This window comes from Gopherus flavomarginatus, chromosome 8 (assembly GCF_025201925.1).
Source record: "Gopherus flavomarginatus isolate rGopFla2 chromosome 8, rGopFla2.mat.asm, whole genome shotgun sequence".
NCBI classification, from domain to species: Eukaryota; Metazoa; Chordata; order Testudines; family Testudinidae; genus Gopherus; species Gopherus flavomarginatus.
In genome coordinates this window covers 109,438,763-109,462,875 of record NC_066624.1, presented here as the reverse complement: position 1 = coordinate 109,462,875, position 24,113 = coordinate 109,438,763, and the positions used below count along the sequence as shown (strand labels likewise).

Below are 24,113 nucleotides of genomic sequence, written 5' to 3'. Positions count from 1 at the left end.
CACCAGGAGCTGCAGGAACACAAGAACGTCAGAGAGCTCAGCGTCTCCAGGCCAAGCCCCTCTCTGGGCTTGGGGAGGGTGGCGGTGGGGCTGGTGAGTGCGGAGCGACGGTCGTCCGTGCTTGGGACGGGGTGTGTGTGCGTATTCACATTAATGAAGTAGAACTGAATTGCCTTCACATTCTGGCCCACCCGCACCCCCCAGCTCTGGTGGGGCAGTTAGCACCGGGGGGTGGTGGGAGCAGCGCTGGGGCTGTTATGGGGGGCTGGAGATTCAGCCAGCTGAGCAGACCGGGCCGTGTTCCCATAAAGGGCTGCTGTCAATGGGTGGTTTTTTTTAATCGACTAATTCCACATGTGGGTATTTCCTGCTCCCTGCTGCTCAGTGAGGCTCCTGCAGCCACTTGCTAATGTGCAGCTGCCTTTTCCCACCTGCCCGTGGTTTTGGGGTGCCAGAGCCCTAGGGTCCCGTTTGCTAACAGGCAGTGCCACTCAGCACTCTGTGACCCAGGGCCCAGTCACCCCCGGACGTTCTGCCGCGAGCCAGCATGGAGGCCAAGTGCATAGGGAGAGGGTATTTCTGTAACTAACGGAAATGGCCACAGCTGTGTTAGAGACACTCTGGTTTCCTTTCAAGATGGGCCCCAGCCCTTCCATTTCAGCGCACAAGCCCACTCGCAGAAACTGCCTCCCGGAGGCCGCTTGCCCCATAACTTCTTGCCCCTTCCCCTGGAGCTGGCCAGAGACAGGACGCTGGACGCCATGGGGCCCTGCTGGGTTCTAGTCTGGCAGTTCCTAATGGCCCAGCGGGTGGGCGCTGGGTTCCCTGGATTGGAGGCACTACAGGGGAACATCCTGCCCAGCCTCTGAGTTCTTGAATGGCCAAGTGCAGGCCTTGTAAGCCACCGGCATGCCATAGTGATAGGCAAAACCCAGCCCTGCATGCGTAGCCACACTACGAGCAGCGAGAGAGCGGGCTGTGGGCCCAGGGAGGGAAACCAGCTCTGTGCAAGGGGCCAGTGCAACTTGCTGCCTGTTCATGGCTGTTTTGGAGGCCGTACTCATCTGTGGGCTTCCAGTGGACCCTGCACAGAGTGGGAACTGTCACCCCATAGGCGTGGGGTCTGTGTGGGGTGAGGAGGGGGCTAGCACCAGCCCTGCCCAAGGTGTGCGTCCAAAGAGGCGTCTTTGAGGTAGTCACTCAGGGCTGATAGAATTACAGGCGTATTCGACGGCTCGTGGCGTTTGTGGCACGTCTGTCTATGGAATCTAGGGTTTCATTCGTTTTTTTCTTTCAAGAACATAAAATGAAACTTCAGAATGAGGCTCCCAGCCAGGAAATTGTCCCAGCCGTGAAAGCAGAACTGGGGGCGGTATGAAGCGCTGCTGAAGCGAGGGTGTATTCGCTTTGTAAGGCCAGCGGCACAAAGGGAACACGGAGTCCCCTCACCTACAGGTGAGTCAACACAGCCAGTCAAAAAGCTGGCGCCCTGGTCTGGCCATTAGCATGGGGTGGGCGTCGGGACTCCTTGATTCCCAGGCCAGAAGGGACCAGTATGATCACCTCGTCAGAGCTGCATAATCCAGGCCAGGGGCTTCCACTCTGCGATTCCTGCCTGCAGCTCCTCGTTTCTGGTGGAGCGAGAGCACATCTCTTAGAAAGAGCCATCCAGTCTTGCCATCCGATGCTGGCAGCTCCGCCCTGTCCCTAGGGGAGCTGTGGCAAACGTTAGCCCCATTGTTAGAATTCTGTGCCTTAGACCCGCCCACTTTGGATTTACCTGCCTTCCCTGGCCATCAACTGGCCTTTGTTCTGCCTCTGGCTGGTGTGTTAAGATTCAGCTGAGTTTTCTGGGGCACTTGTTCATATTGTGGATGAAATTCACCCAGACCCAGATGTCCCCTGCACAACCCTGCACCACTGACGGCCTCGGAACGGGGCTGAGGTCGGACTTACTAGGTGCCATTTGCCAGGCCTGTGCCTGGGTTGTGGATTAGTAGAGGGAACCAGCTTATTGTGTGTGTCCGCCCTGGAACCCAACTCCCTGCTTCTGCTCAGCCCGGCCGGGAGCAGAAATGTGCCATGTGCCAGAGTTATTGACTGTCAAACGCTCATGACAACCCATTCTCCAGCTGCCTGGTGTCACTGGCAGTAGCCACAGGAACCAGCCCGGCAGGAGCAGCCCTTTTGTACAAGTGGCTAGAAGGGTTTTGTCCCCTCCTGGTTCCTTCCCTTCTGCTCACAGCTCCCTCCTTTTGCAGCCGTCTCGCCCTTCATGTCACTCCCTTTGAAACACCATCCACCGCAGAGAAAAGCATTCTACAGTGCACGAGTGGCCTCCCCCGGTAGCATGTTCCCCATCCATGGGCACAGGCCTGGGTGATCCCCTGTGCTAGGGCTTAAATACCACAATTGTAGGCGTTCCGGCAACCTCCAGATCAGAGTGTTCCAAGTATGCTGCTGGCAAACAGTCACTGATGCGAATACTCTTCCCAGTCTTTATTTGCAAACAGGAATTGCTCTTTGGGTAACACAGACGCCCTCTTGCAAAAAGCCGCTGGATTCCCCCCCCCCCCCAAGCATCCCACCAACTCTGCGAATGAGGAACACTTCAGCCCTACGATCCACAGAGGAGATCCCAAATCGCATAACAGATTCTATACTGGTCCCACTTAGCAAAGTGTTAGAGGAGTGAGGCTGGCTGTGGAGAATAGCAAAGGCCTGGAGTAGATGGATTCTCAATCTGTAATGAATCAAAAGAAGCATTAGGGGCTTCTGCTAAAGAAACACCACCAGCAGTTCATACCTAACCCTCATTTAGTGTAAGGCCTGGAATGAAGATGACAGGACCTAGCTTGACGTTTCGGAAATTGGCCCATGGCGTAACTGCCATCGTGGAGCTGAGCCCAGAGTCCCACCTGCAGCAGCACAAGGTGGCTGAAATGGGAATGTAATTGTCCATGTGTGACATTCACTACCCGGCTTGTGGAACAACACACACGTGAGAAAATTTGTCCTGCTCACGGCAGGAAAATCCTGACAGGCTTCCGAGCTGCCGATCAGTCAGTGAACAAACCCCCCCAGAAATCGTCCCAGTGCTGGTGAAATCAGCATGACCTACGTTTCCTCTTTCCAAGGGGGGTCTGATTCAAATGAGAGGATTGTGCAATAACATGGGACAGCTGTCGGCCCTTTGTCTCCCTGGCTGTGGTGAACACATTGGACAGAATGAACCGGGCCCGGATCTTCAAAGATCCAGCTTCCTGAGGTGCATCACTCTTATTGATTTCAACGGGCGCTAGCCCCAGGACCAGCCCCTGGAGAGTGGATCGCAAAAGCCAGAGCCCAGGACTTGAAAGAGACGTGCGCAGCCGCCAGATAACAAGGCTAGTGAACTACCACCGATGGAACGGCACAATTAGAATCCACGCACATTGCTCTCTTACCCCCACTCCCAAAACCAGTCAGGCACATATACACTGGCAGATCCTGTGCTCTGAGGAAATGCAGCTCCCATTGCTGAGGGTCTCTTGCTCCCCGCACCCTCAGGGACGGATGCCCCATAAAACGACAAAGGCCCTGGTGGGGTACTGCAGGAATCCAGTCCCTGCACTCAGCACCGGCAGCTCCCGTGGGCTTTCACCGGCACTGCAGGTGCTCAGCACCCCGAACAAATCAGCTCCTCCATGTCTGGCTGCCGGTGGTGGTTCCTCAGCTCTCCGAGCTGCTCTGCCTGCTTTCAACTAGTGAGAAAGTTCTCGGGCTAGGAAGAAAGGCAAAGCCCAGCCCTGCCTAGCGTGCTCACCTCTTGCCTCCTCGGAGTGGCTTGCTGACTCTTCTGAGGATGTTGCTGTTGGTGACAAGAAAGAGAGAAAACAGTGTGAGCTGCCATCACGTTACTCTTCACTCCCACCTTGAGTCCAGCATCCTCGGATTGTGACAGCTTATTAACAAGCTGGGATCCTGGTCTCACTACATGATCAAAGCCGGAGAAATCAGAGCTTTTGCCGTAGGACTTGCTATCCTGGCTCTGAGCAGTGACCCATCAAGTCTAAGCTCCCGGCTCCAACAGTAGCCAGCTCAAGAAGAAGGCATGAAACATTGAGTGTGAACGGTTAAACATGATGTACGTTTCTCCCTGTGGCACTTCAGCAGTGCCTAGGCCAGGTGCTGGCCCGCTACGCAGAGATCCATTTCACTATAGCCTTTTCCCCGGTCCTATGGATGGCCAAAGCACAACCGTACAAGCCGGGGCCATATGATCCCAAAGACCCACAGGACCAACCAGCTCCAGATTCTATACAAACTCTTACCCGGCCCCATGGGTTCGGCATGGAAATTTCTTGACACCAAGTGTGCAGAGGACACAGTGCGAGGGGGGCGAAAATAATGTTTAGGTGGAGACCGAAAGCGACCCATGCACGGATTCTCTGGAGTGCTGCTAGCTTTTGCTGCTGGCTGTTGTTAAATTGGCCAAAGGGACATTCCCTTTCAGCCCCCAACCCCTAGGAAAATAATGCCTAAGCTGGCAGATAACAGATGCACCCCCGGTCCCTGCATCCCAACTCCGGCAACTCACTTTGGTTTGGCAGCCTGTGTTCAGCACAGCTGATCTTTGGTCTCTTCTGGCTGTACTTAGCACAGAGCTGGGGGCTCCCCGCCTGCCGGCAGCACCAGTCATGTAACTTTAACTCTGCATCTGGAGATGGAAATTGCAGCACAGTGTCACGAAGGGAAAAGTTACAAACATTTGCCAGGAAACTGGGCAGAACCGGCCTATTCCGATGCCCCTTGGAGTCAGTGAAAAAAACACCCCATTCTGTTGGTGGCTCTTGGCTTGGGTCCCACAGGTCGCTTCTCTCTTAGCAGACAAATTGACAACAACTGATGTGTGGAAAAGTTAAAACGGTTCATAAGCCTTGTTTACGGGCAACAGCAAATGCTGAATCAGTGTTTGCTCATGTAATGCTTCCTTTAGAGCCAAGGAACTCCTCTCTGAGTGCAAAAATGTCAAACGCTAGGAACTCGTATTTCGGAGCCATTTAGTGATATTATTCTAATTAGCGGGAGCTGACATCAGTAACAAAACCTGGTCTGCCCTGTCTTGCGTCTCCAGCGCTTGGTGTGCACCAGTTATTAACAGGTTCACACTTGCACTGGGCAGGCACCCACTGGCCTCACAGCTGCCCAGACAGTCAAAGAAAAAAATCTTAAATTTCCCTGGAAAAACCACTGAAAAGCTGAGGTGGGCCCAGCCCACGTGGCTCCCATTGCACGACGGGGGGAGGGGAGGGGAGCTGCCAAAACGCCTCAGCCGCACTTACCGCGGTTAGGGGACGCTTGGCGCGAGGCCTTCCAGGATCTCTCCTGCCGCCCGTCGATGAGCTTGTTCTGGCTGTTGTAGAGACACCGGATCCCGGCGCCGTATTGGTTTGGGGAGGCTGGATACAGCATCGTCACACGGGCGTCCGCCAAACCTGCAACAACCCGCCGTGCGCGCGGCAGCTTTCAGACTCTGGGCGTGGATGTGCCCCAGAGCCGTGCAGCGCAAGAGGCCTCCCTGGCAGTGCAGTCCCGGGGTTTCCAGCCCAATCCAAAGCCCAGTGAAGTCATGGAAAGGTTCCCCTGGATTTCAGCAGGCTCTGGCTCAGGATCTTAGAGAGCCCCATTCTCACAAAGCTCCTCTGAGCCCCTGAACTCACACGCTCTTGTGTTGGGATTGATTCTCCAACCCACCAAGCAAAGGTGACATCCAGCAATACCTGGTTTCTAACTGGGCGTCCGGGACCTTTGACCTGTCTCAGATCGCAGCAGGAGACAGGATCCATGGACCCTGCAGTGTCCCCACCAATGCTTGCCTGCCCCCGGGGTGTTTTGAGGATAAACAGGATAAAAGATGAGCCATTGGCTAAGCACCATTGTTGAGAAGACAGCCCCAAACCACAGGGGACAGGGTTTGGGGCCTGAATGGGCTTGAGACGCATGGTGAGTTGTATTCCCGCCAGCAGGCACCAGGATTCTCTCTCCTCACAGGTGCTGAGCTGGGATCATCACTTAGGGTGGGATGGGCCCATGTGACTAATTCCTTGTCATTGCAGGGGAAGAGGTACTGGGGGGATTGCGCCCCTTCTCAGGTGCTGGGTCTCCATGGAGACGACCCTCCTAGGTCAGCAGGTCCCTCCGTGGGGCAGGTGCTTTCTCCATACTAACCCCTAACAGCCTCGTAAGGAGGAGCCGTTAGTCCATCTCACTCGCAGTGCAGGGCGATGCCGTGTTAGAGCTGACCTCGCTCAGAGCAGGGGAAGGGACCACATGGTGAGGACTAGATCTAACAGGCCCATCTGGCCCTGGCATGGTCAGCGTACCCCACCTCCTCTGCTCCATCGGTAGTGCCGATCCAACGCTCCGTGTCGCAGAGAGCAAGGGCAGGATGGCAGATCCCTATTCCAACTGGCAGGATCTTGCTGCTTGCTAAGCCAGGCCAGACACCTCAGTCTGTAGTTCACACGCACGTGACTGGCTAGACTGTATATCCACAGCCCACGCAGATCTAGGGCCAAAACAATCGACAGGTTTCACCTTCTGCTGAGTCAACGGCAAGATTGCACTAGCTCAGACAGAGAGAGACTGGGCTAAGCTGAGTTCTCGGACAACTTTGACCATACAGGAGACTAACTGGTGATACTTTCTGAAATGGAAGACTAACCCGGGCCCTGTTCCACAGCCCCCGACTGTCGCCCTTGGAACGCTCCAGAAACTCACGCGCTGAGTCAAAAGCAGCATTGCAGTAGCTCTGGGGATGGTCTCTTGGCTAGGCACCATCCCTGGGTTGTAAAGCGATAGGCCGTGGGTGCAGCCAGTCCTGACGGGCATGTCTGAGTGGGCCCAGTGCCACGCAAGGGGCATTCCTGGGGGGTTAGCTGCATGTCAAGGTGGCCATTCAGCGGGTCAGTGCTGGTCCCACTGACGGCCCTGGGAGTTTTGCCCCTGGTTTCAATAGGGCCAGGAGTTCACCCACAGCGTCTGGGGGAACCTGGGACTCTCTCATCTCGGCACAGTCTTGGCCCATCTCAGCCGCAGAATGAAACCGTTTGGCTGCAGGGCCCGTACCTGTGTTGTAGCCTCTGAACTGGTCGGGGCGATATTTGGCTGCTGGGGGCCTTCGGGTCAGATCGTCATTTCGGTAAAATCCATCCCCGCTGAACGACAAAGCAAACCCATCATCACCCTTCCTGACAGAAGCAGGGATCTACTCCGCACCAGCCCCAGCAAGTTCTCTATGCTCCCCGGGCCCCTGGAACAACTCCCAATGTGCCATCTCAGACACAGGGGGAACGGGGGCCCACAGCAGATCAACGGATAAGCATCCCCGACTCACAGGGCACAAGGCTGAGCCTATAGCCGTCTCGCCAGGAAGCAGCTGTGGTGCTGAGAGCTCTGAAGCTGCAGTGCCTTTGCTGACTGGGTAATGCTCCTTTTAAGGATTCATGGAGTGTGCAGAGAACTGCCACCATTTTGGTTTCAGCCGTCCTGTAGCCTGTTACTGAGGAGACACACACACTCTGCTTTCTCCCAGGGGAACTTTACTTTGGGTCGTATTGTACTTGCTTGGCTTCATCTAGACTAAAAGACTGAAAGCCGGTGCTGCTCTCTGTGTGTGGAAAGAGAGAGCCGGGAGTGACTCTCATTCATTAAATTGCAAGCAAAGCAGTGGAGAGATCCCTTAATTCGGATCAGTCCAAAGTTCACAAGACACCCAATGCTCATTGATATTTGTAAATCCTCAGTCTTTCAAGGGTCGCCTGCATTTTAACTACATGACACCCTCGGGATCCATAAGGGCAGGGTCAGTGGCACATTATGGGAGTTCTGAGGTTGCAATGTGACCCAGCTGCAAAGGGGTAAATACAGAATTGGGATTCGTAGGAATTGATCCCTAGGAGAGTGAGCATACAGCACCTGGAGTAGCCCATCAGCACGCTGGTCAAACCCAGCTTGGTGTAATCCCATTGCATGCCACCATCTTGGTAAAGGATGAGGACATAGGACTTGATTCCATCCGTGGTGAGGACAGCCTGGTATGTGTTTGTCTAGAGAAACACGAGGTGCGCGGGTAAGGAACAAGGTGAGGCCGTGTTCCATAAAGTGTAAACGAGGGGCTACAAATCACTATTCAGCGAGAGACAACCCAGCACTAACACTACGGAGGAGTTCTCTGTTGTGACAGTGGGGCGTTGGGGTGAATCTCTGCTACTCCCGGAGAGCTCGGCAGTAATAAAACCAGGCACAGGAAGCAAAGACAGGTGTAATTCTCGAAATAAATGTCACAGGCCACCCAAGAATGTGTAAGCAAACTTGGCTACCAAACCCTGGCAACCTTTCTTATTTTTCGTTGAAAGCGTTGTGACATTTTCATCTAAGGTTTTATCAAAAATGTTATCAAACCGACTGTCAAACACTTTAATTTACTGAAAAGCGTCAATGCTTCCTATAACCACTTCGAAACGATTTCCGATAAAAATTTTATAAATGCCAAATTAAAAATATATTTTGAAAAATAATTCAAACTCACCAAAAAATGGGCCTATTTCAAAGGGTTTGAAACAAACTACTTAAAAATTGGTTTCAATGTGTGATAGTTTTTGATCAGCTCTGTATGCACTTGATCATGTAACAAACAGAAAGATTATATTACTTAGGGTGTCTCCATGAAAAGTGAGCGTAGGGGGCTTTACCTAGAGATCCATGTAAGCCCTCTTTTGCATAGGCTCATGCATGGGGTGAATTTATCTTCGACTAATGTTGAAGCGAAACACTCAAAAGTTTCTCCCAACTAGTGCACAGTAGTAACGGTAGCATGGGTTCTGAATTCATGCCCGCTCTAAGTTCACAAATTCAGGCTATCATAGGTTATCTGGTCCCCTTCACTAGCATCTGAGCACTTCATAGTGTTTAATGTAGATATTGTCCCATTTTACAGATGGGAAACTGAGGCACAGAGAGACAGGGAGTTGCCCAAGGTCCCATGGGACCTGTGTAGTGGAGCAGTAGACTGAACCCAAGTTTCCCGAGTCCCAGACTAGCACCCTAATCACTGCATCGTCCTTCCTCCTGTAGAAGTTCCCCAGAATGTTTGGAAATCAATCCAGACCAATCCAGAAGCAACAGCTCTCTGGAGAAAAGCTGCCGGGGCATCTAAATATGCCTCACGTGTCACAAGACACAGACACAATGCAGCAGCCAAGCCTGACCAACACTGGGTGCTGCAGGTCTTTGGGGCAGGAAGCCACTTTAACAATAGCTTCCTGAAGCCCATGTGGCCACTTACCCGAGTGACGGGCTGCCATGCTGGATAGGCCGGGGCCTTCTCCCAGGTGATCTTAAGGGTCCATTTTGCAGAGTACGAAGTCTTCAGGTATCGCCGAATCTTGGTCTCCACGTCTTGGACAAAGGGGTGTTCAGCAGAATCCAGAGTAACAAACTCCTGCAGGTTATGCACGGGGATGTTACACTTCCAGGGCAGGGAAGCGCAGCGCTAGCGTTAGGCATGTGAAGTATCAAGGAGACTGCAACCCCTCGCTCACTCACGCATTCCTCCCGCTGACTAAGGACTTAACATGATACTTGGGCCTTAGGCAGACCCTCTGCAAAGGGGTGAATTTCATGCCGAGTGAGGACGGACTTGGACGTTAGGGAACCAGCGGGAACTGCTGGATCCGGCAATGCCTATAAAGCCCCACCACTCGGTCGTCTGCACATCGGCAGCATAGCTAATGACTTGCTAAATCATAAGCCGCGTAATGCGAAAAAGTGCAGCATAACTGTGCCTGATGTTTAGCAGGTCTAGCTGGGCCTCACCACGTGTAAAAACTGACCTGGTAAAACGTGCTGCCAACGCCTTTGGAGAAATCAGCGTTAGCCCAAAACACAGCAATCACTGGAACTTTCTCACGGCCGGTAAATCCTCCGGGAGGTGGGTTTGGCGATGGGAACACGTCACTGTCCGAGGCTGGAAAAATGATTTGTCCGTTGTCTGTAAACTAAATGATAGTATTCCTTATGTTAGCTCCTTCGCAAGAGAGACGAACTAATGCATAACGAGGCACAGATTCTATTTACACAGTAACTACACACCCGCAGCTAGCCTGTGCAAGGTGACTCGGGCTCGCGGGACGTGGGCTGTGAGGCAGCTTTATTGCTGTGTAGATGTCTGGAATCTGGCCTTTAGGACCTTACACCAGTGGTTCTCAAACTGTGCTCCGCGAGCTCCATTCAGGTGGTCCCTCTAAGGTGTGCGCCTGGGTGGCTGAACATGAGAGAATGAAGCGCCACTCACCTAATTAGTGGAGCTGCGCAGGTGTGGCTCCATGAATTAGGTGTCTGGACCCTGGAGAAGATGCACATGTGAGGTGAGGTGGTGGGCTTGGAGGACCAGGGGGTAGGTGAGAGGGGGCAATGGGGTGAGACTAGGGGGTGGGGAGAATTTGGGATGTGCAGGGCTGTGGCAGCCAGAGAAAGAGATGACTTTCCCCCGCTCCAGGGTTGCAGCTGCTGGGGAGAGACCCCCCTCCTTCCCAGCCTCAGCTCTGTGGCTGCTGTAGTGGGGGAGAGAGAGGGATCCTCCTCCTTCTCTGCCCCAACTCAGTGCCTGCTGTGGTGGGGGACAGAGGGCACATCCATTGCATTAGTAAGGTAAAGCTACTGCTATTAAAACATGAGTTGTGTGCTTTTATTTGTAGAATGAAAAAATGTTAATTATAAAGATTTTTTTTATATAGCGCTTTTATCCAAAGCTCTGCAATAGTTAGCTAATGGTACAAACAACATTTGCAAAGATCATTAAGTGGCCCCCCGAGACCCTCAGCAATTTCCAAGCGGTCCATGGAAAAAAAGTTTGAGAACCACTGATCTACACAGCAGTGGAACAGCCCCAAGAGCCCGAGTCGGCTGGCACAGGACAGCTGCGGGTTTTTCTTTGCTGTGTAGACAGTCACGGGTTTGCTGCAGAGTCCACTGAAGTCAATAGAAAGACGCCCATTGACTTTATGGGATTTGGGGATCAGACCTAACTGTAGTGTATGTTTGATCATTGTTACTGATTTTTGTATTGCCGTAGTACCCAGGAGATCCAGTCACCAGCCAGGCCCACACTGAGCCAGGCACCGCACAGACACTGAGGGAAAAGGCAGTCCCTGCTGTAGTTCATTTTCTACTGCTTCATTGCAAAACATATTTTTTTAAATTAGAAAATGACGATGATCTTAATAAACCCTCTAATTCCCATGAAAACACCTCTGGCTCAGACACGAGATAAAATCCAAGGAACATTTTTTACAGCCACTAATGAAAATGATTTTTATTTCTACAAAAATTAATCCACATTTGTTGAAAATGAGTGGGGAAAAAACCCACATTTATACTCGACCAGCTAAAATCTTAATACCCTTGGCATGTTCCGATAGATCTTTGTTCGTTTCTAAAGGGCTGGCCAAGGCACATCTCATTTAGACTCACGTATAGAGAATCGCGCAGCGTTTTCCCAAACGGGAACCCAATCTCAGGTTTGAAGACATGAGAGTTAAAATCCACTCTTCTCTCCACGTATTGCTGATCGCTTTCCTTTGCTCCATATGGATACAGTGGCACGGCTGCAACTAAAACAACGATTACAAGCAGCTTCCTTCAGGTCACCAGCTAAAGATGGTCAAATATCAAAGGGACCGAGCGGATGGCAGGGGAAACAGAGTGGAATTAAGGCAGGGTCCTTGGACCACAGGATCCGGGTCAGAGGGGACCCAATGCTGCAATGAGTCAGCAGGTGTTATCGCATGGGGGTAAATCGTCAGAGGGACAGCGGAAGTTATGTTCTGTTGCAGAAATCTGTCCATTGCTCAGAAATTCAGGGGAGGTGGCTTACCTGTTGCTGACTGTCCTGTACCACTTGTGGCGGCCTCTCTGGTCCTAGCTGAAACAGATGCTGTTCTCTCCTGGACAAACCCTGCTCTAGTATCGGACCGAAGGGCTGTTGACACAACCAGAGCAACATCTCAGGAGTTGGGAGGGGAAATCACACACAACTCAGAACCCTCTGTGTTTACATCTCTGGTCAGCTTTTTAGAGCCCGTTTTCACACCTCGGCAACTTATTACAGGCACAAATGGTACAAATTAGATGTTCAACTACCGGCTGTGTGGCTAGATGGCCAAGTGCGTAACTGGCCTCAGCTGCACTCTGTTCTCTGGGCCAGCACCAGAAAGGGAAAGGCTGGGTTGGGAATCACACTGTGAAAGATTCAGCATTGAAGACTTTGCCCAAACCCCCGTTGACAGGGAGAGGCCGGGAGGGGGAGGGGATCTGCCCTTGTTTCCTAGGTTTTAGGCACAATAAAGTTCAGCTCAAAGATATGAATAAATATTATGAGGCCCCTATTGCAAGCTCTGAGTTCATCCCTTTCATTTAGAAACAGGGGCTTTCACGGAAGACAGGCAGTAACCCTTCATAACAGAGCTCCACAAAACTAACATGGCTTCCACCCTGACATTTGCCATCACCATGGCCCCTGTCGCCTGCTCTGCCCAGGAAAACAGGTCTCCCAACGTGCTCCAGGCCTGAGCTCGGGAGACCCAAGACAGGCTACTGCACATGGACAACCAGCTTGGAGAGCCGATGGGACTGAGCTGAAAAACACCTGCCTGAAATCTGGAGACACGTGCTATCAGCGTGTGACATACCTGTTGTTCCCAAGAGGGGGAACGGTGTCGCTGCCCGTCCTCTGGAGGGTGCTGGAGTGGTGGCAGCTGGCACGTGGGGGACACCAGCCAAGCCCAGGTTAGCCCCTGGTTCTGGGGGTGTTTTCCCCTTCTCCGAATGGAGGGAAGGGGAGTGGGATCCCGTGGCGGCGGGAGTACAAGAGGTGGCCAGGCGTAGCATCGTTAGCGATTGCCCGGTCACTGCCTGCAGCGCTGGGAATGCTGCGGGCACTCCTGAGTCACCGGCAGAGATGGCTGCTTCTTTCGCAACCCCAGCGGGCCCAATTACTGTCGGTCTCTCAGGAGAGGAGGAGGAGGGCACCAGGGCACTAGGAAACGAAAGTCCTGGCCATGCAGTCTCTGAAGCTGAGGGGCCAGCAACGGTTTCGCCTGGAGAAGCAAAGGCAGCTGGGATTCTTTCCCCAGATGGCGTGTGTATTCCTGTCACTCTCCCATCCCCTAAGGATGAATATGGGGAAGTCTCAGCATTGACCCTAGCGTCTCTTTCTCCTGGGGGCAGCTCTTCCCCACCTGCTCGACTCGCCTCTGCATGCTGGGCATCGGGGTTAGAGGTGGTGGTTTCCTCATTGGCTGCGGACGCGGAACCAGCCACGTCCCCTCTTCCTTCTATAGCTACAGGGGGGACGGTAACTCTCTCACCAGCTGAAGATGGAGGAGCAGAACCCATGGTGCTGGGGCCTCCCGGTGAGTCTGAGACGGTGGGGACAGAGGCTGGATCCCCAGGCACTACAAAGATGGACGCAGACGTTCCCTCGCTGCCTGCAGACGTCTCCCTCGCAGGGGCTGGATGGGGAGCCCCGAGAGCACCGGACAATCCGTTTGTTGCATCGCCCATCGTTTCAGGCTCAGCTAGGGCTCCGCTGGGAGATGCAAAGGCAGGTGGGGATGTTCCTCCCGCTGGAGCCAGTCTGCCTGTCACAGTCCTGTCTCCTAAGGGCGCATGGGGGGATGCTTCGGTACTGGCCAAGGCTGCTGTTTCTCCTGCAGGCAGCTCTGCTTCCCCGGGACTCTGCTCTGGGACAGAGGGTGAGGGATTTGTTGCACTCTGGAGATTGGGGTTGGAAATTGGGGTTTCTCCATGCGCCACAGGCACCAGACTAGCCATATCCCCTCTGTTTTCTGCAGGTGCTGGGGCCAGCGCTGTCTCGCGAGTCAAGGATGGCTGAGGAGAATCCACAGCCAACGCTCCAGGTTCTCCTGTTGGCAGATTGTCCATGGGGGCTGGACTCAGCTCTACGCTCCAGGGCGAGGGATCTGTTTCACTCCGGGTGCCCGCACTGATGATGTTGTGGCTGCTAGCTCTACATTGGAGAGTGCAGCTACCCCACTGGCAAAGCCTCCAGAAACATTTGCTCCTGCAGGATCTTTGGCTGTGGCAGCAGGTGACGCAGACTCTAGGACTGATGGAGCGAGGGGTGTTCCCCTCACACTAGCATTGGCAGAGTTTGCCAATTCCTCTCCCACCCCAGTAGCGACAGGGGCTGTCCCTACGGCAGCGACTGGAAGGGGCTGGGGAGAACTGGGAGCACCAGAGAGTCCAGCTGAGGAGGATCCTGTACTTTCACTCTCTGAAACGGATGGCTCGGCAGGGATGTCTCTGGGAGACGGGATGGCAGACGGGGCCGTAGATATGGCTGTCACTGTCCCAGGCTCTAGAAATGAACGAGGGGAGGTTTTGGCATTGGACAAAGCCCCCGGATCTCCTGTAGGTAGCTCCTCTGTATTAGCCAGACTCTGCTCTGCGTCGGCGGGAGAGGGATTTGTTTGGCTCTGGGTATCAATTGCAGATATTAGGGTTTCCTCATCTGTGTCTGACACAGACTTACCCGTATTCCGTCCTCCTTCCAGAGCTGCAGGGGCAGTAACTGTCTTGCTCTCTGAAGCCACATGTTCGGAAACAGTAATGCTGGGAAATGCACTTGGGGAGAGCCCCTCTCCCTCAGTCTCTGCAGGTCCTAGTGACCCAGCCTCTTCCCACCCAGCTACAAAGGCAGGTGGGGATGTTTCCCCTGCCAGTGCAGATGCCTCACTCTCTGAAGGTGGTTCTGGGGATTTTGGAGCGCTAGACCCATCATGCCCTGGACTTTCGGTCTCTGAAACAGGGGCCTCAGTGGGAGAGGCAGCGGGAGACAGGAACACTGCAGGAGTTGACTCCACCTCTCCCACTGATGGAGAGGGAGGTGTTCCATTAGACACAACAGTGCCAGTGGATGCCATGTCCTCTGGCCCCCCGCCAGCGCCGGGTGTGACTCTCCCATCCCCTACGGATGAATATGGGGAAGTCTCAGCATTGACCCAAGCGTCTCTTTCTCCTAGGGGCAGCTCTGCCCCACCTGCTCGACTCGCCTCTGCATGCTGGGCATCGGGGTTAGAGGTGGTGGTTTCCTCATTGGCTGCGGACGCGGAACCAGCCACGTCCCCTCTTCCTTCTATAGCTACAGCGGGGACGGTAACTCTCTCACCAGCTGAAGATGGAGGAGCAGAACCCACGGTGCTGGGGTCTCCCGGTGAGTCTGAGACGGTGGGGACAGAGGCTGGGTCCCCAGGCACTACAAAGATGGACGCAGACGTTCCCTCGCTGCCTGCAGACGTCTCCCTCGCAGGGGCTGGATGGGGAGCCCCAAGAGCACCGGACAATCTGTTTGTTGCATCGCCCATCGTTTCAGGCTCAGCTGGGGCTCCGCTGGGAGATGCAAAGGCAGGTGGGGATGTTCCTCCCGCTGGAGCCAGTCTGCCTGTCACAGTCCCGTCTCCTAAGGGCGCACGGGGGGATGCTTCGGTACTGGCCAAGGCTGCTGTTTCTCCTGCAGGCAGCTCTGCTTCCCCGGGACTCTGCTCTGGGACAGAGGGTGAGGGATTTGTTGCACTCTGGAGATTGGGGTTGGAAATTGGGGTTTCTCCATGCGCCACAGGCACCAGACTAGCCATATCCTCTCTGTTTTCTGCAGGTGCTGGAGCCAGCGCTGTCTCGTGAGCCGAGGATGGCTGAGGAGAATCCACAGCCAACGCTCCAGGTTCTCCTGTTGGCAGATTGTCCATGGGGGCTGGACTCAGCTCTACGCTCCAGGGCGAGGGATCTGTTTCACTCCGGGTGCCTGCATGTGATGTTGTGGCTGCTAGCTCTACATTGGAGAGTGCAGCTACCCCACTGGCAAAGCCTCCAGAAACATTTGCTCCTGCAGGACCTTTGGCTGTGGCAGCAGGTGACGCAGACTCTAGGACTGATGGAGCGAGGGGTGTTCCCCTCACACTAGCATTGGCAGAGTTTGCCAATTCCTCTCCCACCCCAGTAGCGACAGGGGCTGTCCCTACGGCAGCGACTGGAAGGGGCTGGGGAGAACTGGGAGCACCAGAGAGTCCAGCTGAGGAGGATCCTGTACTTTCACTCTCTGAAACAGATGGCTCGGCAGGGATGTCTCTGGGAGACGGGATGGCAGACGGGGCCATAGATATGGCTGTCACCGTCCCAGGCTCTAGAAATGAACGAGGGGAGGATTTGGCATTGGACAAAGCCCCCGGATCTCCTGTAGGTAGCTCCTCTGTATTAGCCAGACTCTGCTCTGCGTCGGCGGGAGAGGGATTTGTTTGGCTCTGGGTATCAATCGCAGATATTGGGGTTTCCTCATCTGTGTCTGACACAGACTTACCCGTATCCCGTCCTCCTTCCAGAGCTGCAGGGGCAGTAACTGTCTTGCTCTCTGAAGCCACATGTTCGGAAACAGTAATGCTGGGGAATGCACTTGGGGAGAGCCCCTCTCCCTCAGTCTCTGCAGGTCCTAGTGATCCAGCCTCTTCCCACCCAGCTACAAAGGCAGGTGGGGATGTTTCCCCTGCCAGTGCAGATGCCTCACTCTCTGAAGGTGGTTCTGGGGATTTTGGAGTGCTAGACCCATCATGCCCTGGACTTTCGGTCTCTGAAACAGGGGCCTCAGTGGGAGAGGCAGCGGGAGACAGGAACACTGCAGGAGTTGACTCCACCTCTCCCACTGATGGAGAGGGAGGTGTTCCATTAGACACAACAGTGCCAGTGGATGCCAAGTCCTCTGGCCCCCCGCCAGCGCCGGGTGTGACTCTCCCACCCCCTACGGATGAATATGGGGAAGTCTCAGCATTGACCCAAGCGTCTCTTTCTCCTGGGGGCAGCTCTGCCCCACCTGCTCGACTCGCCTCTGCATGCTGGGCATCGGGGTTAGAGGTGGTCGTTTCCTCATTGGCTGCGGACGTGGAACCAGCCATGTCCCCTCTTCCTTCTATAGCTACAGGGGGGACGGTAACTCTCTCACCAGCTGAAGATGGAGGAGCAGAACCCATGGTGCTGGGGCCTCCCGGTGAGTCTGAGACGGTGGGGACAGAGGCTGGGTCCCCAGGCACTACAAAGATGGACGCAGACATTCCCTCACTGCCTGCAGACGTCTCCCTCGCAGTGGCTGGATGGGGAGCCCCGAGAGCACCAGACAATCCGTTTGTTGCATCGCCCATCATTTCAGGCTCAGCTGGGGCTCCGCTGGGAGATGCAAAGGCAGGTGGGGATGTTCCTCCCGCTGGAGCCAGTCTGCCTGTCACAGTCCTGTCTCCTAAGGGCGCACGGGGGGATGCTTCGGTACTGGCCAAGGCTGCTGTTTCTCCTGCAGGCAGCTCTGCTTCCCCGGGACTCTGCTCTGGGACAGAGGGTGAGGGATTTGTTGCACTCTGGAGATTGGGGTTGGAAATTGGGGTTTCTCCATGCGCCACAGGCACCAGACTAGCCATATCCCCTCTGTTTTCTGCAGGTGCTGGGGCCAGCGCTGTCTCGCGAGCCGAGGATGGCTGAGGAGAATCCACAGCCAACACTCCAGGTTCTCCTGTTGGCAGATTGTCCATGGGGGCTGGACTCAGCTCTACGCTCCAGGGCGAGGGATCTGTTTCACTCCGGGTGCCCGCACGAGATGTTGTGGCTGCTAGCTCTACATTGGAGGATGCAGCTACCCCACTGGCAAAACCTCCAGAAACATTTGCTCCTGCCAGATCTTTGGCTGTGGCAGCAAGTGACGCAGACTCAAGGACTGATGGAGCGAGGGTTGTTCCCCTCACACTAGCATTGGCAGAGTTTGCCAATTCCTCTCCCACCCCAGTAGCGACAGGGGCTGTCCCTACGGCAGCGTCTGGAAGGGGCTGGGGAGAACTGGGAGCACCAGAGAGTCCAGCTGAGGAGGATCCTGTACTTTCACTCTCTGAAACGGATGGCTCGGCAGGGATGTCTCTGGGAGACGGGATGGCAGACGGGGCTGTAGATATGGCTGTCACTGTCCCAGGCTCTAGAAATGAACGAGGGGAGGTTTTGGCATTGGACAAAGCCCCTGGATCTCCTGTAGGTAGCTCCTCTGTATTAGCCAGACTCTGCTCTGCGTCGGCGGGAGAGGGATTTGTTTGGCTCTGGGTATCAATCGCAGATATTGGGGTTTCCTCGTTTATGTCTGACACAGACCTTCCCATATCCCCTCCTCCTTCCGGAGCTGCAGGGGCAGTAACTGTCTTGCTCTCTGAAGCCAGATGTTCGGCACCAGTAATGCTGGGAAATGCACTTGGGGAGAGCCCCTCTCCCTCAGTCTCTGCAGGTCCTAGTGACCCAGCCTCTTCCCACCCAGCTACAAAGGCAGGTGGGGATGTTTCCCCTGCCAGTGCAGATGCCTCGCTCTCTGAAGGTGGTTCTGGGGATTTTGGAGCACTAGACCCATCATGCCCTGGACTTTTGGTCTCTGAAACAGGGGCCTCAGTGGGAGAGGCAGCGGGAGACAGGAACGCTGCAGGAGTTGACTCCACCTCTCCCACTGATGGAGAGGGAGGTGTTCCATTAGACACAACAGTGCCAGTGGATGCCAAGTCAGCACAACAGTGCCAGTGGATGCCGGGTGTGGCTCTCCCGTCCTCAGGAGCTGCAGAGAGAGGAGAGGAGGTGGTGACACTGGAGAACGCGCCAGGAACGGATCCCGTTACCTCCAACTCGGAATGTGAGAAGCGGGTCGGGTGAGGGTATTTTGGGCTGGAGTAGAACAAGGCCAACGTGGCGACCGCTTCACCTGCCGGAGTCATGGTAACTGTCCTGTTTTCCGGAGAAGCGTGCGAAGAGTTGGTCACGCTCGCTGAAGTTTCTGCTTCTTCTGTAGGGGTCGCCCCTGCTTCACTGCCGCTCGCTACTGGCTCTAGGGGGGAAGACGCTGTTTCAGGGACAGAATTTACGTTGTCCCCATTCACTGCTGACACCAAACTAGCTGTTGCTACTTCTGTTGGAAAAGAGGCGCTGGCTTCGCTGGCGTGGCTACTTGAAATGGTGCTTTCTCCAGGCAACGTAGTCACGTCAGGGTTTGCAGCCATGTCGGACAGGGACGGAGGCGATCGTGCTGCCGAGGTGACTGCTGTCTCTATGGCTGCCAGGACTCTGGCACGGAGCAAACTGCCCTCCTCTGTGGGAGACCCGGCTCCAGGGGTTAACTCATCCTCTGGGATCGCAGAGGTGGGCTCCAGGGCTGCACAGGCTGGAGGAAATGAAACAAAGGCGTAAGTAATTCTAATAAGCAGCTCAGTTATAAATCCAGCCTGGTTTGCAAACTACCCAATGCTTTTCTGTGCAGGACAACACTGCCCAGCAGGGGCCTTTTGGTGCACCGGGAAAGGGCTGAGACACTGAGCAGGCATCAATGCTAATGAAATTAGACTTCAGTTTGCCAGGGCAGGTAAGGAATCCACATAAGCTGGTTTCTCCTTCAGGGGCTGCAGGTCACATGTTCTCCGTTGGTTTCCTGTGTTTTCAGGCTTTTGCGCAGCCCCAGGATAATCCACCCCCAGGATTACTAAGAACAGACATGGCCAGACACATTCTTCTATGAGCAACTGACATCTTGGCAACACAGTCTGACACCTTGGGGGTATGGTGGGGGCTGTTGGTTTTGAGCAGCAGAGCGAGGGTGGAAGTCTCCCCAAATTGCATGAACTCTTGGGTTCAGTTCCTTGCTCTGCTGCTGCCGGAAAGCTGAGGGTGGCCTTTCCCTTGGAAAAGCAGGCCATCAACCACTAGCTGTGTGCCTCAGTTTCCCTCTGTCAGAGTGGGCTAGTGACAGCTAGCTCAGAGGGGTGACATGAGGACCGACTAGTTAATGTCTGTACAATGCAGGAAAGTGCTGCATAAAGCCTTCAAAATGTGACCCTTATCACCCATGCGACCTTGCTTACGCTGACCCAAATTTGGGGGCAAACTTCACTGCAAGCAGGGGCCCAGACTGGAACGGCTGTTTCCCCAAAACACTCAGGAGGCCAAGTTCCCTGTTTTGTCCACCTTACACTGGGGGTAGCAGAACTGCAGGACTCCCTGAGTCTCGGCCTGATCCAAGGTGCACAGAACGGTCCCAGGGAACCATGTACCAGCTGGGCCTAGCCAGAGAGCAGCTTGTTATGGTCACTGCCCATCACCTCCTCCTGCACGAGGGGCTGTGGAGAGAGAGAGGGAGGAGTTGGCTACACTGGCTCTGCACCGGCCAGAGACTCCCACACCCAGCAGGGGACTTGTGGCCAGTTACACATTCCCTTACCCCACCTGAGTGATGTAAAGGGAGCAAAAGGGGCTGAGAATCCAACCCAGGGTATCTTTGGCCCATCCAGGAGTCTGAATTTGTGCTTTGATCTCTCAGGTATTTTAAGAGGGGGATGATGGGGGGGGCAGAGAAGGCTGGGCGCTGCCGCCAGCTTGACGGTTTAGGGAAGGTGACTTGCAAGGGGTGAGAAAGCCAGTCACTCCTGCAGAGGTTAGCACGGGACTGGGGTGTTTCCCAAGCAGCTGGGTGGAGGAATTGTTTGGCTAGTCATGGTGCACTCGGACTCCTGGGAAGGCGCATGCAGGGGTGCGGATGGAGAGAGGTGCCGAATACGTAGTTGGTCATTTGCATAATGGATGCCAAGCTGCTGGCACATCAGCCAGCGCACTGCAGTGTGTAGCCACAGTGCCCACGTCTCCCCCACTTAGATCATTAACATCCAGGTCCCCCAGCACCTTGGCACCCTCTAAGCCTTTCGCCGGGTACAGTGCAGGGGGCAGAAGGTGACACGGGTAGGACAAAAGCTGGCACTGCAGCAGGCAAATGGTAGATTGGGCTGGGGGTTAGGAGGGGACCTGGGACGGGGAGATGGAACGTGTGGGTGGGCAGGGAGAGCCGGGGGTGGAGTATCTCCTTCCCAGGATCATTGGCAACTGTGAGAAGCTGCCTGAGGTTGCCAAGCTGGGACACACCACACCACAGAGTGCCCCTTTCAGGGAATGCTCTCAATGCTATGTCCTCTATAGGCAAATCTCTAGGGGCCCTACACTGGGATATGGGTTCCTCTCTAGGCACCCAGAGCCATCGCTGTGCCCACCACAGGGTGCCTGCAATCGCGGCTCCTGGGGAGAAAGGCAGGATGGAATCTGGCAAACAGTTGTTCTGAGCCAGGTTGCTAGATCCTGATTCTTCTGCCCTTAGCTATGCTGAGTAGCACCTTGCCCCCCTCAGACCCAGGCATGCCCCCCAGTTCACAGGGTAACCAACAGGTAAACTGCAGCACATGGCTTATTTCTCTGGGTGGAGGGGAGATTTTATGTGCACGTACAGGAATGTTTAGCAGCAGGAGGCATTTTTAAAACCCCCTTTTTGCTGATTTTATCTGCAGCCTCCAGATTCGTCAGGAGGAGATGCTATGTTTCTGCAGGCCCAGTGCAACGACTGAGCACATTGCAACCTGCTCTGGACACACCACAGCCGCTGGGCAGAGATGATGCCTCTGGAACTCAGAGCAGCGGTGACACTGACCACACCATGGACACAACGCATTCCAGAGAGGTTAGCGAGGTTAATGAGGGTGTGACGTTATGAGTGTGATAAAATATCTCATTGAAAGGTGACAGGGCCAGAAAGAGTTAATTAATTCACAGACTGACCTGACCCAGGACGGAACTTTAGAAACAGGTTAGGAAGATCTGTTAAAGACTAGAGCTTTGAAATGCAGCCGGCATTTTTAGAGAGAGAAGGGGAGCTGTTTGCTCAGGTCTTGTGATGTAAGCAAACAAGTCTTGTACATTGCTATAGCTTTGATTCAAAGATCAGAAAAGGAATATTAACATTTAGGAAGACACTTGAGTGAAATAGTATTATTGGCTATGTGTCTCTTTGAAGGTTGTGGTAACCTGTATCTGAACTGTTTAATGAATAAGTTACCCTGTGTTAATTGCCAGGATGTTTGGGAGAAGAACAGTTAAGCCTATTGTTTTCTCAAGCCAAAAGGCTGCTGGAAATGTATAAGAACCCTGGGACACGATCCTACTTCATCTCAGATCTGCTTTGGGTTTCAAGAGGGGGAAACCTTAAGCCACAAGGATTGAGATCCCCTGTCACTGACTGGAGTCGCCCTGAATATGGACATTGGACTATAACCTGTGGACAATTTCTGAAAGGACTTTTGGTAACTACAAGCTCATCTCTGCTATGTGTCTGAACCTCAAGAATTGAATTCAAGTCTGTCTGTATATTGATCTTTTAACCAACACTCTCTCTTTTCTTTGTTAATAAATTTTAGCTGAGTTAATAAGAATAATAGTGTGTATTCTGGGTAAGATCTAAATTGTAATTGGACCTGGGTATGTGGCTGATCCTTTGGGACCAGAAGAACCTTTTCTTTATATGATGAGATAAAATTTTCAGGAATCATCATCATATCTGATGTGTGTGTCTGGACAGAGGGCTGAGGCTGGGCACTTTAAGGGAACTGCGGTGTTTGAACTTCTACGTAACCAGTGAGGTATTGTAGAAGCTTTTTCTGTGCTGGCTGGTAAATCTTAAATATTGGAATAACCTCCAGCTTCTGGGGTTCGTCTGCCCCATTTTGTTTGCAGTTCACCCTAATTGAGTGACTTCAGCTGGCTCCCACAGGCAGCACGGTCACAGAGGGTCTCTAAGGAACGCTCAGACTGTATCTGTAACAGGATGGAACATCCTAACTCAGGAAGCTGCAGAGCAGTGCAACGCCGCTCCCGGTAACACAAGAAGACATGGTGTTTACAGCTCCAAGAACGACACTATGGGACTTACCCTACCTCAGTTTCCTTAGCTGTCAAATGGGAACAACAAATACTTTCACATCCCCTGATGGAAGTGTCTCTGTAAAGGGCAACAAGTGGGTATTACTGTGCCTGTCATTTTTACCCCCTTCATATTTCCCGCTGGGTGGGGGGAATAGGGCTGGTTTATTCAAGCACAAAGTTGTTGCCAGAAATCTTTGGCATACAGTCAAAGAACGCACAACACCTCTGTAATGCATCGAGTTTACAGAGAACCACCTGGGACCAAATACCGTTTGTAAGGAGAACAGGTTAATTTACCCACTTCTTGGGCTTGATCCTGCAAGATGCTGCACAGCTCCTGCAAAATACGGAGCTGCCTTAACTCCTATGTTCTCAGCACCTCGGAGGAAATGATCAGCGATCTCAGGATCAGGCCCCAGTTCTATTCTCAAGTCTCCCTGGCTCAGTTTCTCCAGCTAGCAGGAGACCTACCTGTGTAAAGCACTTGTCACCCCTCTGATGAAAGGCTGTGGTGCAAAGGTGCAGGGGTCCTGTTAATAAAAGCTTCAGCCGTTACCAAGAGGCAACAGTCTCTTACAATCTCCATCTCTGAGCCTCCCTGTCCCTGAGGCCGGGCAAGCTTGTGTCATCAGCTTGATCCGGTTACAGAAACACACACTCTAGTAGCAAAAGGCAGGACTTACCGTGTAGAGTCCACAGCCAGCAGCCTAAGCAGGCCCAGGAGATTGGGCTCCAGGGCCCCATGGCTCAATGAAGAGCGCTGAGAAGTGAGACCTGCGAAGGTGGAGAAGTGAGCTAGGGAAAAGGCAGCTAATGGGAGATGCAGGTCTCCTCCCTCCGCCCTCCGGGAGCTGGACTGAAACAGGTGCAATCCCCTGCCTGCTGCACACGGCTACTTGTAGGGCTGACAAAAGAAGGCGGCTGCAACCATTGCATCACACCCAGTGCCCCCTCATGTTCTCCCCCACCCAAAAACCCCTCCCCTAATAGCCTCCCGTTACCATCCATGTTCCTGGCCAGCCGCTGGGAACACACATTCCTGTCGCTCTCACATGAGTGCCCAGCAATAAAGTGACATGTCCGAGCGTCGGCACTTGGCTTTGAGTTCCCGCCTGGCGTCCCTCCTGCCCAGGGCTGAGGCGCACACCGGGGTTCCCAAGTGTGGGGACACTGCAGGAGAACACGCCAGGTAGGGGCATGGTGCCCTGGGTGGCAGTTTAGGGGCCCTGAACACTGGGAAGGGGGTGTAGGGGCAGAGACAC

At 54.0% G+C, this 24,113-nt stretch overlaps 1 protein-coding gene across 1 annotated transcript; it reads right to left on the bottom strand.

Annotated features, from left to right (window-relative positions):
* Nucleotides 1–2,501: 2,501 nt before the first annotated feature.
* Nucleotides 2,502–23,701, bottom strand: MUC4 (mucin 4, cell surface associated). Its single transcript, XM_050963736.1, has 14 exons — nt 23,535–23,701; nt 18,391–19,282; nt 12,732–14,071; nt 11,918–12,022; nt 11,515–11,654; nt 9,876–10,040; nt 9,329–9,484; nt 7,960–8,090; nt 7,111–7,199; nt 6,371–6,550; nt 5,325–5,477; nt 4,580–4,699; nt 3,806–3,850; nt 2,502–2,743 (listed from the first exon to the last, which is right to left on the bottom strand). The coding sequence occupies exons 1-14, from the start codon at nt 23,593–23,595 to the stop codon at nt 2,739–2,741; spliced, it is 3,582 nt and encodes a 1,193-aa protein (XP_050819693.1). The 5' UTR covers nt 23,596–23,701; the 3' UTR covers nt 2,502–2,738.
* Nucleotides 23,702–24,113: the final 412 nt, after the last annotated feature.